The 13,473-nt window shown below is 32.7% G+C and overlaps 1 protein-coding gene across 1 annotated transcript in view; it reads left to right on the top strand.

Annotated features, from left to right (window-relative positions):
• LOC121376347 (ceramide phosphoethanolamine synthase-like) overlaps nt 1-7,219 on the top strand; it is a 50,749-nt gene extending 43,530 nt beyond the window's left edge. Inside the window, exons 4-5 of the mRNA XM_041504194.1 lie at nt 4,145-4,225; nt 4,639-7,219. Of these exons, the coding sequence (XP_041360128.1) occupies nt 4,145-4,225; nt 4,639-4,662 (105 nt within the window). The 3' untranslated portion in view covers nt 4,663-7,219. The remainder of the gene's footprint in view (nt 1-4,144; nt 4,226-4,638) is intronic.
• The last annotated feature ends 6,254 nt before the right edge of the window (nt 7,220-13,473 follow it).

The following is a 13,473-nucleotide window of genomic DNA, read 5'->3' as shown; positions in this document are numbered from 1 at the left end:
AGTTTTTTTCTGTTGCAACCAGTGCTCCTAGACTGATTTATAAACGGCTGTGCAGTGTGCTATTCTGAGCATGGAAAAGTGCACATTTAAGACACTTTGTTGCTTTCCAGGAATAAAAGTAGACATTTGGTGTCCGTGGGTTTTTTTCCTATCCTAATGACTTCAGTGTAGCCAAGATAAGCATGTTAATAGACACCTACGTTTAACAGCCACTGATTACACAGTGTGCTGGGGTACAGTTGAACAGACCCTTTCACCATGTGGCTGTCTGTTACTACATGTACCTGCCTATAGTGAACAGACCCTTTCACCATGTGGCTGTCTGTTACTACATGTACCTGCCTATAGTGAACAGACCCTTTCACCATGTGGCTGTCTGTTACTACATGTACCTGCCTATAGTGAACAGGAAATACACCATCAGTTTAAAGTGTTGGACATTATTATACACTTTTTTTTTCTTTTTTTTAAAATAAATTTCATATACACATACCTTTGTTTGACAAGTGCCAATTTGTCTTTCATTCTTTCTTTTATTGAATGTTTATTTTGCAAGATTTTACATTATTCACAATACATTATTTTAAATAATATTTTGTATCAAGCACAAAGTTTGATAATCACTTGTCTGTGAGTTAACAGTATGGATATCAACAATGCAGTTATTAAACGAAGGGTGTTTTATTGTTATCAATTTGTCGGGGATATTAAAACGAGGTCTGTCCGTTCCACCAGGAATGTTTCCGGAGTACAACTCCAAAACAGTTCAAAATAACTTAATGAAACTTTGTACACTTATTAACCTAGTTATTTAGTAGTGCCTTTTGATATGGGAGTTTTTAAAACATGTAATATTGGCATTAGCTACAGATCCGATCATTCCATTATCTCGCTAGAAATATCACTTAATCAAATAAAACGTGGACCGGGTTATTGGAAAATTAATACAAGTCTGCTTTATGATAGCGAATATACCCGACTGGTCAAAGATACAATTTCTGAAACAATAGAAGAATACCGTACATCAGGTGACGATGGACAAGACATGACCTTCTCCATCAATGACCAACTTCTGTTTGAAATTTTAAAGATGAAAATTAGAAGTTTAACATTATCATATGCAACTAAACGAAAACAAGAAAGAATAAAGCAGGAAAAATATCTAGAAAAAGAAATATTAAAATTGGAATCAGTATCTGGATCGCTGTCGGATAATAAAGTTAAACTGTTACAGGACAAAAAAAACAGAATTAGAAAATTTATGTATTGAGAAAATAAAAGACATTATTTTCAGGTGTAAAGCAAAATGGTATGAAGAAGGTGAAAAAAATACACAGTATTTTCTAAATTTGGAAAAAACTGGCGTCCTATAACATTATTAAATGTAGATCGTAAAATTGCTTCCAGCGTTATAGCCTTTAGAATGAAAACTGTTTTGTCAAAAATAAATAAGTGAGTCTCAAACAGGATTTTTAAATGGGAGATTTATAGGTGAAAATACTAGGGTTATATATGATTTATTGAACTATTGTGACATAAATAAAATTCCAGGTTTACTGCTTACAATTAATTGATTTTGAAAAAGCATTTGATACTGTTGAATGGGAATTTATAGACAAAACATTAGAAGCATTTAACTTTGGACAGTCCTTTAGAAAATGGATAAAATTATTTTGGTATACGGGTTAATAGCAATAGTGCGGTTTTAAATCTCAGTTATCTTTCAGATTTCTTTAAATGAACGAGGCTGTAGGCAAGGCGACCCACTTTCACCATATTTATTCATCATATGTGTCGAGTTGCTGTCTGCTGCTGTCAAGTGTAATACGGAAATTAAGGGAATAAACATCAGTAATCAAGAATACTGTAGTTTTCAGTATGCAGATGACACTAACTTTACCTTAGATGGATCAGAAAAAAAGCTTAACTGAAGTTTTGAAAATATTAGATGATTTTGCTTCTTGTTCAGGCCTTAAGATAAACACAGATAAGTGTACGGCAACATGGTTTGGTTCAAAAATAAACTCTAATGAGCAGTTATGCCCACACATTCCACTAAAATGGTCTAAAGAACCTTTTAAATTCTCGGCATAATATTTTCAACGGACCTCCAGAAAATGTGTTCACTTAACTTTGAAAAACAATTATGTAAAGCGAGAAGGATTATATTTTCGTGGTCAAACAGAATATTAACTATTAATGGTAAAATAATAATTATAAAGTCACAAAATCTTCCACTTTTCACACATTTATTTATTGCTCTTCCAAACCCAGATAATTTATTTTTCAAACGATTCAATACATTATTATACAAATTTATCTGGAATGGTAAAAGAGACAAAATTAAGAGGAATTTACTAATTAATGAGTATAAACATGGAGGACTTAAAGTGATTGATCCTTTGTCATTTTGCTGGTACTTAAAGGTAACATGGGTAAAAAGACTAACAACATCAGATGGTTTGTGGCAAAAGTTGACAAAGACAATATTACTTGACTTTGGAAGTTTAGACCTTTTTTCATTTCAGGAAAAACAATTAATTAAGATATCAAAATGTGTCCAAAATTTATTCTGGAAAGATGTAATCAATAATTATGCATTACTACAGGAAAATGAATTTTAAAATGAAAACCAATTTATACAAACCTTACTACTAAATTTTATTCCACCTAAATTAATAAAACAGTTCCTACATTGGTATGAAAAGGGTCTAAAATCGGTATGTGATTTATTTACACCGAATGGTATGATAAAGCGATTCATAAGAGTTAAAAATGAATATAACCTAATTGGTAATTATTTACTATACTTTAAAATACTTTCATATATCCCAAAATATTGGTTACGCAAAATAAAAGGACATGTTAACTTTGGAAACCCCAGATAATGACAATATTTTAAAAAGAATGCAAAAATCGAAAAGCTGTAAATTTATTTACTATTTATATATAAAATCAAAAGTGTTTTCTAATTACATATTGCGAATAAATGGTCACAAAAACTTAATACAAATATTACTGAAGGTCATTTGTCAAAATGTTTTGAAATTATAAAACAAATTACCCCTGACATTAAAACTCAAAACTTTCAATTCAAGCTTATACATCATATTTTGACAACAGATACCTATCTCTGTATGTGTGGCATACAGGCGGATAATAAATGCAGCTTTTGTGCTAACGAACCAGAATCTTTGGAACATATATTTTTCTATTGCCCTCACTCTAATCAAATATGGAAAACATTTCAAATTTGGCTCGAAACAAAGATAAGATCAGTTATTAAATTAAATATTCAAGATATTTTGCTGGGTATCCCTAGTCAAAGCATTTTAATAAATCATCTAATTGTAGTTGTAAACATAAAGAAAAACTACCAAAATTTATGGAAGCCCTTAGTTTTATAAAATATTATCGAACAATAGAAAAATATATTTTAAGGTACAATGAAGACCGCTTTACAGAAAAATGGGGCATTTTACTTCTTTAAAATTAATACTTTAAATAAGAATAATAATAAGTGACAATTCCACTTAGTTTATTTTTACACTAATGGAAACATCCTTTCAGCTGGAGATAAAACATTTCCTTAATTTTCTTGCTAATATAACTGTCCTCCATGACTTTGCCAATCCCTATTACGTAATAGATGTACATAGCTATTTTTCTTTATTAGTATTTTGCAATGTTATTTCTTCTAATAAGATGTATAATATTTATTATGCATATGTGTGTGTAGTATACCCAAGCCACGTTGGTATATAACACGGATGTAAATGTGGCATTTCATGGAAATAAACTTTAAAAAAAAAAAAATGTTTCCGGAGTACAACTCCAAAACAGTTCAATATAACTTAATGAAACTTTGTACATTTATTAATCTAGTTATTTAGTAGTGCCTTTTGATATGGGAGTTTTTCTTGGAGTTTTGTTTTTGTTTTGGGTCACCATAGAAACAATACCAGAATGACCATATTCACCGTTTCTGGAGCACAAGTCTAAACCCGTTCAGCAAGATAGCTTCTTGAAACTTTTTCCGTTTCATTATCAGGGTGGGGGGCTTTGGATATATTGATGACTATATCTTCTAGTATTTATGTGCATGTATCATATTTATGTTATTTTATTTTATTTTTTCTTACAGGAGTTCCTGAATTTCATCCAGTATATTGGCAATATTGTTATTATGACGCTCTGGCTGATCAGTTTTGTTTATATACACCATGTAAGTACTGGGAGTTTTTAGGCTACATACTGGAAAATGGACTTGGATTGTTTCTTTTTTACACCTGTATCAGTGTATGAAACATGTTGGCAGAAAAATGTAGTAAATAAAAGACTGATCGCTGCTAGCCTATATGGCAGCAGTATAGTATCTGTCTTTCTCTCACACTCTCTCTCCCTCTCTCTCTCTCTGTCTGTCTCTCTCTCTCTCTCTCTCTCTCTCTCTCTCTCTCTCTCTCTCTCTCTCTCTCTCTCTCTCTCTCTCTCTCTCTCTCTCCCCCCCCATGATAGACACTAACAGCTATTTAAAATCTACTGAAATGTCATTAAAAATGCTTTCGTTTCCTTTTCAATAAACATTTTTGTTGAATGTATTTTACTTTCATTTATATTATTTTATTTTTACTTTTTCAGCTGCGTTCCATACTGCATATGTAAGCTTTACCCGTCCATTTACACCTGGTGGAAATAACAACAGATATTTTTGTGTCTTCATCATCCGACAGCAGGCATTAAACATGGCTTGATTGTAATGCTAATCCTCAGTTCGGTTTGTTCCAAGAATTCCAGTTTTTAAATTTGGTGCAAGTTTTATATTTGTAAAAATAGAAGTTTTGATAATCTGTTAGTAACAAGAAACATTACCTGCTTTTTGTTGGTTTTCATGATTTGAGGATTTAGTTCTCTTTTTCTGGTTTACCTCAAGTGGGTTTTTTTTGTTTTGTTTTTTAACATTTTGAAATATTATATACATGTTACGTAAGTATTTAAGTCTATAGTGATGTTACATGTACATATATGTGTTGGATATATGTAAGCTAACTAAATTACTGGTAATATGTACCGTTGAATAAGGCCACTTTGAATGTTGTTAACATACGTACATACGTATATATTTGTATTTGTGTGTGGGTGTATGTATCGGTACATGTGTGTGTGTGGGTGTATATATCCTGCAACAATTAGAGCAATATGATAGACTGCATCTGTTACATGACAATCGGCCTGACTTGACTCGTTTTCAGATTTTCAGTTGAAAATGTTTTCAATAAAGTACATGAAAATAAAGTTTTGTTCATGATAAACATAATAAAACTTACATATTTATTTATAATTTAAGAATTTAAAAGCTTACATATTAATAAATTATCATTTAAGAATCTTTGAAAATGATGTCATGAAGCTTTGGCCGCTGAAATTGGTTGTTGAAATTTTGCATATCAAATGTTAGGAGTAAACATGGTTTCCCTGCTCTTTTCGGTTGGATTGCGGGATAAAACAATAACAGATTAATGATATACGTGTACAATATTGGCTTTATTCTGGTGCAGGATGCCTGTCCTGGATGAAGGAGCCAACGGGAGCTGACAACCTGCTCCCATGACAGGCGTGCACTACAACAGCTTGTTCTGAATGTACACGTTAAACCCTATGACCTGACCTGACCTGGTGCAGGATAAAGCTGATAAAATGCACCATTATCAAGTTATTCTCACCTTTTGTCTACAGTTTACAATAGTATACCATGTACATGTATTCTCTGTCACAGTCTTGTTACTGGCCTATCAGAGAAAATGTTACCTGGAGGGCGTGGCATATGTGGAATTAATTAATGATACTGGCATTGAAAGATTGGTTGTGAGCTGCTTGAGAGGAATATCGGTCATATTGCCCCAGAGGACATTAGCTGTGCCAGTTAATATACATGCTATGAAATCATTTTGAAATATTTTTAATAATTTAAAAGTAGAGTATGGGGGAATGAGGTTGGGATGGGGGCATCTGAACAAAAAGTCTGGAAAGCATTATAGAAACTTAAAGAAAATTCTCTTTTAACCGTTTAAGGGTTTTTAGATTATCAACTACTCAGTTTAAAATATTGTCAACTAGCGAAGATAATATAAAACACAAACTAAACAATTACCATGTTTATGTTCTAAGATCGTGCATTAAATATATTTAACAAGAAACGTTGGTATTAACCCCATGGTGTCAAAACATGTAAACATACACCAGTAATTGGCCATTAAAACATTGTTTGGAATGTTTAATATTTTCAGTGAAAATCGGTTAAAAAAACACACTAACATACATCAGGATTAATATATAGTTTTGTATATTGGACAAATGTACAAGCTGGAGTACCTCAGTATATTATTATATTTATTGAAAGGATTCTTTGTGATAATTTTAGTTGCTGGAATATTTTTGTTGTGAGATAATCACTAGTGCATTACGTTGCATATACAATGTATATATGTGTGTATATATATGGATACATTTTGAAATCTGAAATTACTACTTTTTACTTTTCTGGTTTTCTTTTTTTTTGCTGTTATTACGTTTTGCATTTTTAAAATCTATGGTTCAAAGTATTTATCGATGAATTAGTTGCAATTCAGTTAGACCAACATATTTAAAATTGTTATTTGCTGTAACTGACTCACTCATTTAAAAAAAAAACTTCACTCACTTTTGTTTTCAGTGGTGATTTTTTGTTTATGTCTCGGCATCCTATGCATATATGTTTAAATAAAATAATAAAAACAGTCACATTTCATTTTAAAATACCTCTTTGCCTCTTGAAATATCCCAAATATCACTTACACTTTTGTTTTTGAATAACTCAGGAGGAAGAAAACACATAAAGTTTAGAAGGTGGAAATTGCACCCAAAATACTCAGTGTTAGTTGGGAAGTGTGGTTTGTTAAAACAAGGGGTCTGATGTGGTAAATGACAAATAGTTGTTGTTTAACGTGCTGTAGAGCACTTTACTGAGCTGCTCAGGTCTGATGTGGTAAATGACAAATAGCTGTTGTTTAACGTGCTGTAGAGCACTTTACTGAGCTGCTCAGGTCGTATGATCAAACATCCTCAGTGGACCTATTGGTTTTCCTCCCATCACAACCAGTGCACCACGACTGGTATATCAAAGGTCGTGGTATGTGCTATCCTGTCTGTGGGAAAGTGCATATAAAAGATACCTTGCTACTAATGAAAACAAGTAGTGGATTTCCTCTGAAGATTCTGATGCCATGTAACCGTAAATAAAATGTGTTGAGTGCGTCATTAAATAAAACATTTCCTTCCTTCCTCTGAAGACTACGTGAGAATGTTTGACACCCAGTAGCTGATGGTTAATAAATCAGGGTGCTCTAGTGATGTTGTTAAGCAATATAAAGAGAGCCCTGCAACTTTCACGTGACTAATCTACTTAACATTACATAATCATAGTGGTATTTGCCTCTTCTGTTTTTATTTGCCACCAGGAATACTTACAACTTTTTACATGGTAAAATGAAGATATTTTGTAATACTTTGGTTCAGTTGGTCTAACCGACATATTTTTAGTAGAACTGTCACAGTTAAATTATAATTTTGTCAGTCCCATAATCAACAAGGTTTTAAAGCGTAAATAATAATAATTGTTTCATAAAAAATAATGTACAGACAAAGGTGAAATTGTTTTAGCTTTCATCTGTATTGTATTTAATCCATTCAATAACTGTAATTATCAGTAAATTATCTACATTGTATACACAATGTAGCTAAAAAGCAAGAGAAATGTGTATCCAGCAGAAAATGTAACACTGCACATATTGTACAATATATATGTCACATTAGTTAGTAACAACTGAATGAATGTCTCAGAAGCATGTGTTCATGTCTGTGAAAATGATGCTCAATAGCACTTGGTGTCTTCCCTTGCTACTTAGCCTGATATTCATGTATGTCTTAGGTTATATGTAAAAGTGCCTCTTATATGGAGCCCACCCTGTGATGTTCATTTCTTCTGTTGTCATTGTAGGTTGTTTTTCCTTTCGTCTTTTTTTTTAATTTGTATTTTTGTTCTCAAATGGCTTTTCAGTCAGCTCAGATATATGTTCCTCTATAGTATAATATACATGTGAATCAATGTGGGATTTGTATTCGGTGGTAGCTACTGCGTGATAGCTAAACTGTTGCTGTAAACAGAATGTACTCTTCAAGAGAATCACTGCCTGGTGATACTGGTAACATTTGATAAAAAGATTCATCTACGATGCATAATTAAAATGTCTGGAAGGTATTGATACCGGCATATAAAACATTCAGTGTTTGGTGTGTCATATAAATATCTTATATAACCAGGTTTATGTTTTTGTTATTTTTTAATTTGGTTGAATGGTTTTGGGGGGGGGGATGTTTTGGGGGGTCATTATATATTTTTAATTGTTTTACCTAAATAGCAAATTTTATTTCAAATACATCAATACTGATAATGGAGTACATACATTGTGTGTAGTTTAAGACTTAGTTAGATTATTTAAAACACTTAATATTGTATGTATGTATATATATATATATATATATATATATATATATATATCAGGGGTGGGGAAAAGCCCTTTTCTCCCGGTCTGGGACCGATTCTCGATCTCTGAGACCGAAATTATTTTTTTTAAAACGTGTTTGCCGGTCCCACTTTTGCCATTCTTGTCGGTCCGAACCACCTGTCCATTTCTATTATTGGAACAAATGCTTATCCGTCAAGTGGATCGGCCTGCCCAGACATCGGTATCTCATGCATGATTTAAAATAATAAATAAATAGTGGTCAGTATAGCTTGTGTTTCAGATGTCTGTGATTTTAAAGTCTGCCTAAGTATATATCGTCAGTCACTGAAGTCGGACCTACAGTAGTGTCAATACACAGCCACTAGGTTAGACATTAATTTTGTCAAAGTTGCTGAGCCAGTCAAGAGATAAAACAGACGTTAACAATAACACCATTCTTGGTGAGAGAGCCATCAAGGTATTACACTCCAATTAAAACAAAGGACCCAGATTTTGCAACTGGTTACAATCAACACAAACACCTGTCAACACCTACGTACGGAGCTTTGTCGGGTCGAGTGTCCCAGTCCGAAGCAAGAGACGTTTGTGCAATACAAACTGCTTGAAATAGCATAAAATATACTGAAATAATCAATAAATGTATTTATTGTTGACTGTTCAATGTAGTCTATCCAATAATTATAAAAGATTTTAAAATTAACAAAAGGTTTCCACTTTTTTGTTAACAAGTGGGAGTAAGCAGAACAGCTACATGTACTGGTTATCTCAAGAGCCAGTAGAGGTCAAATTTCGTCCAATCAGTGATGACGTTATTAATCTCTTTGTCTAAACATGTGCTGGCTCAGGCTGTCAAACGCTTCAATCGTGCAATCTTTTATTAATTTTCAGGACACAGTACTGAATACTCGTACTTTTTATACATATATGGGATTTAAATTCATAACTTTTATTCCTTTTTTATATTATTTATTCCATTATGTAAAATATATACAATTTGTGGGTTTTTTTGGGTTTTTCACTGATGTGATAAAAAAAAGTTATTATTTTATTCTTTTCTTCTCCCCCCCCCCCCCCCCCCCCCCCCCGTTAATGATGACATCAAGCGCCGCGCGGGACCGATTGACAATTTAATTTCCCCCCACCCCTGATATATATATATATATATATATATATATATATATATATATATATATATATGCACACACACATTCAGACCTGTGTTAGGCAACTTTCCTAAGAGTATCATAACTTAACTTCTTAAATGAAGTGGTCTCCAGACCAAGTCTGACTGTAACATGTACATGTAAGTAAGTTGTACGGAAGGCAAAAGCAGGAAAATTCTATTCTGTGATCTCATCCGAGGTAGATATTTTAATGCTAAATCTCATCCACACCCGGTTTTAACATTTGTAAATCAGGGATGTCAATCTTCTGCTGAAATGTAAATTTTGTACTTTTTTATGGTCCTTTGGACTATTTTTATTTTTAGATCAGTGCAAATCTGGTTAAAATTTCTGGGGAATTTCTTGATTATCTTCTATTAGTACGACTATAAATGACTTGTTTGCAATATTTTGGGGGTGAGTTGTTTAAAATTATTACACACAAATCTTTGGCATTTTTTTCTTTTGCAACTGGTGCAGAATGGAAACGACATTCAAACCATACTCTTGTTTTGGTAACAATCCGATCCTTTTGATTTATTATTACCATACCAGAAAATTAGCTGGTGTGGAAATGGCCAACAAGTTTTTAGTTTTACAAAAGTTATTTGGAATATCAGTCATCAGAATGAGATTTGTAACCGTCCTAGTCTTTGTAAGTTTTGATTCAAGACTACTGTTTCACTGGAAGTTTCCATTTTGCAAGCGCCTTTATGATTTCTCACATACTACAAACTGTTTAAATGGCCATGTTAGTGAACTGTGAGAGTGAAGTTAGGGTTAAAGAAATTGACAACAGAGTGAATAACAAGTTCATGTGGATGTGAGTAGAAAGAAAACTACCGACATCTTTACTTTTTTGTGTTGACATCCCTGGTAAATAGATTTGTGATTGAAAAATAAGACAATTCAAATGTTTTAGTTTGTTAGCATTTCTCATAAGCAGTTTGTGGCATTTCTGTAATCATATCATTGCTCTGCTGACAAATTAATATGTCCTTCCAGTATTTTATTTTACAGTCAGTTGAATTACTCAGGTTGGCAAATGCTTTATATGTTAAAATTAATTTGCAGAAATAGTTCCATCATGCTATAGCAGTCACCCTGAACATCCATTGTCTACAGGAAGGTGATCGCCCATTGGCAGCATTAAAAAGATTTTTAAAATCTATTAAAATACCAAAGTCTATAAAATGTATAATTTTGCATTACCTAATCTGGTATTATGACTATGTCATTGTTAGGCAGTGCAATTTTTTTTATAGAATTATGAATGCCATTTTTATGCAAGGTAAAAGGCTGTTTATTACAAATATTTATCGTAAAAGCTCTGCAATGCTTGGTTTAAATATTTAGACAGTAAATTAGGTACTCTAGTAATATTTGCTATATTTGTTGAAAAAAGAAATGTTTTATTTTCCTTCATTGATGAAAGATGTGTTAATATTGATAATATTTTTATCAGAGTTCACTTTATCAGAAGTTAGAATTGTTACAATATACCGGGTCATGCATCATCATAGGGCAACCTTTTGTGTTTCACTAGAATCATATCATGGCTTAACCCTTTGTTGAAGGCAGTAGAAATCTGTTGTATGTTGAAATATATATTCTATATCTGCTTGTTCATATTATTTTGGCTGATTTCTGTGATCACCTTGATGTTGTCCAAGATGTACATTGTTTTGATAATAGTGTATGTGTACATCAAACAATATTTTCCACCCTGTTGATTTAAACAACTAACATGTATTGTAAATAATGAGTAGTGGATTTAGAATAACAATTGCAATGGTGGGCTGGAGAGTATTCAAGGCCCTGACAGTTGGTAACAATTTATTTTTATAAAGTTCTGAAGCAGTTTATAGAAGGAAATAATGTTGATTGACATCCTAGAATGATTTTATAAGGAAAGTATTTTTTTAAAGTATGTTACAAAGGTTTTGAAAAATACATATAGTACCTGTAGTCACTACAATTTATTGAACAAATGGCAGCAGTCTTTTCTTGAAATGGGTCCTTGAACCTTTGGGAAAATATTTGACATAATCCAGGGTCGTAGCTAGTGGGGGGAGGGCCAAGCCAATTTTTTTTAGTTTAACATAACAATTTACTGTTTATTTGATAGTAACATTTTAAGTATGTAACCTCCCTGAAATGACTATAAAATGGTATTTCAGAGCCTCTAGATTTCAAAATGTTCTGGTGGACATTACTCCAGAAACACTAGTGTCTTGCACCTTCCATGCTAGTTCATTCCAAGAATGAATCTGCCACTCTCAACCCCACCCACCCCCACTTAAAAAATTGTAGCTACGGCCCTGTAATCTTAACGTTAAGTCGTTACAATTGTACATGTAGGAAAACCCTGGATAAGCATTTGGTTTTTCAGTTCATATAGATTCATTCTGGTGACAAGAGATCAATATATTTAATTTACTGTTGTTGCTTTGGACATGGAGATTATAAAATGAATCATTTAAAACTGTACTTGGAGATTTTAAGTCAACACATTCTGTTGATCAGATTATTAGCCTGCTAAATGAATATTGTTGATGTTCCTGCATTGTAATTATTTCATGTTTTGTTGTGACAAAAAGTGTTTTAATTATTTTTTCTAATTTCCCTCCATGTACATTTAACTCTTAAACACATTTCACAAAATGTATTGTACAATGTATGTTTAATTTAAAGATTTAAAAGACTAAATAAACCATTGCATTATATGTTTTGTCTTTCATGGTCTTTTGTTTCATTGACAAAAGTTATATTTGCGTTAAATCTTTCGTCAGGATGATATAAGTTTTACTAACAGAATTATTCAGTTAAACATTTGATGATAGGCAAGATTTTGATATGATATAAGCAGTAGCTATGGAATATGAAGTTTTGGCTATTGATCCCAGAAAAATAGTTACTTTGGAATTGTAGATTTTAGTTTATGTCCTTAGTGCTCTTTAGAATATTCATGTTTGAGACACTTTAAATGTGTTTATGTGTCGCACATAATTGCAGTGTCAGTATATCAATGTCACACGCCATCGATCAATCAAGCTGCGCCATCAGTGGATCATCGTTAGGTTAGCCATCGTTAGATTGCGCAAGTATAGCAAGCAGTGGATTCTCACTTGATCCCCTGCCAAAAACTAACGACGAATCCATTGATGGTATAGCGCGATCGGTCGATATTCGCACTAACGATGGATCCATTGATAGAACAAACAGCGCGATCTATAGATGCTTGTTCGATCTATCGATAGCTAAGCTAACAGCGGATCCAATGCTGACGCAGTATGATTGATCGACCGATGCATGGCTACACTAATAACCGATCCACGGATGGCGCAGCGAGATCTATCGATAGAGCAGGCCGGTCGAAGGCGCGTGACATGAAAACATGTATATACAAATGTATATATATAATGAACAAAAAAAGAAACTTCCGATTTGTACATGTAGTATTTGTTGTGTTAAAGAATTCATTGTGTAATGAAATTATATAGGTAGTATTAGCCTTGAGCTGTATTATCAGGATTCATGAATTTTATCGATTATTTTTGCACTGTTAATCGTCGACAACTTGAAATTCAATTTGCACGTGCATGCATGGTTCGACATGTCCCGTGTAGTATTCGGTCAATTTGTTTTACTTGTCTTACTGACATTGTTGTCAAGTGAACGAAAACGCTTCAAAATTTGTAAAACAATTAACGTTTTTTACATTGTAGCATTTTTAGTATGCCAAGAAT

This window comes from Gigantopelta aegis, chromosome 6 (genome assembly GCF_016097555.1).
Source record: "Gigantopelta aegis isolate Gae_Host chromosome 6, Gae_host_genome, whole genome shotgun sequence".
Classification (NCBI taxonomy): Eukaryota; Metazoa; Mollusca; class Gastropoda; order Neomphalida; family Peltospiridae; genus Gigantopelta; species Gigantopelta aegis.
The sequence above is the reverse complement of the archived record's forward strand: the minus strand, read 5'-3'. Positions and strand labels throughout refer to the sequence as shown.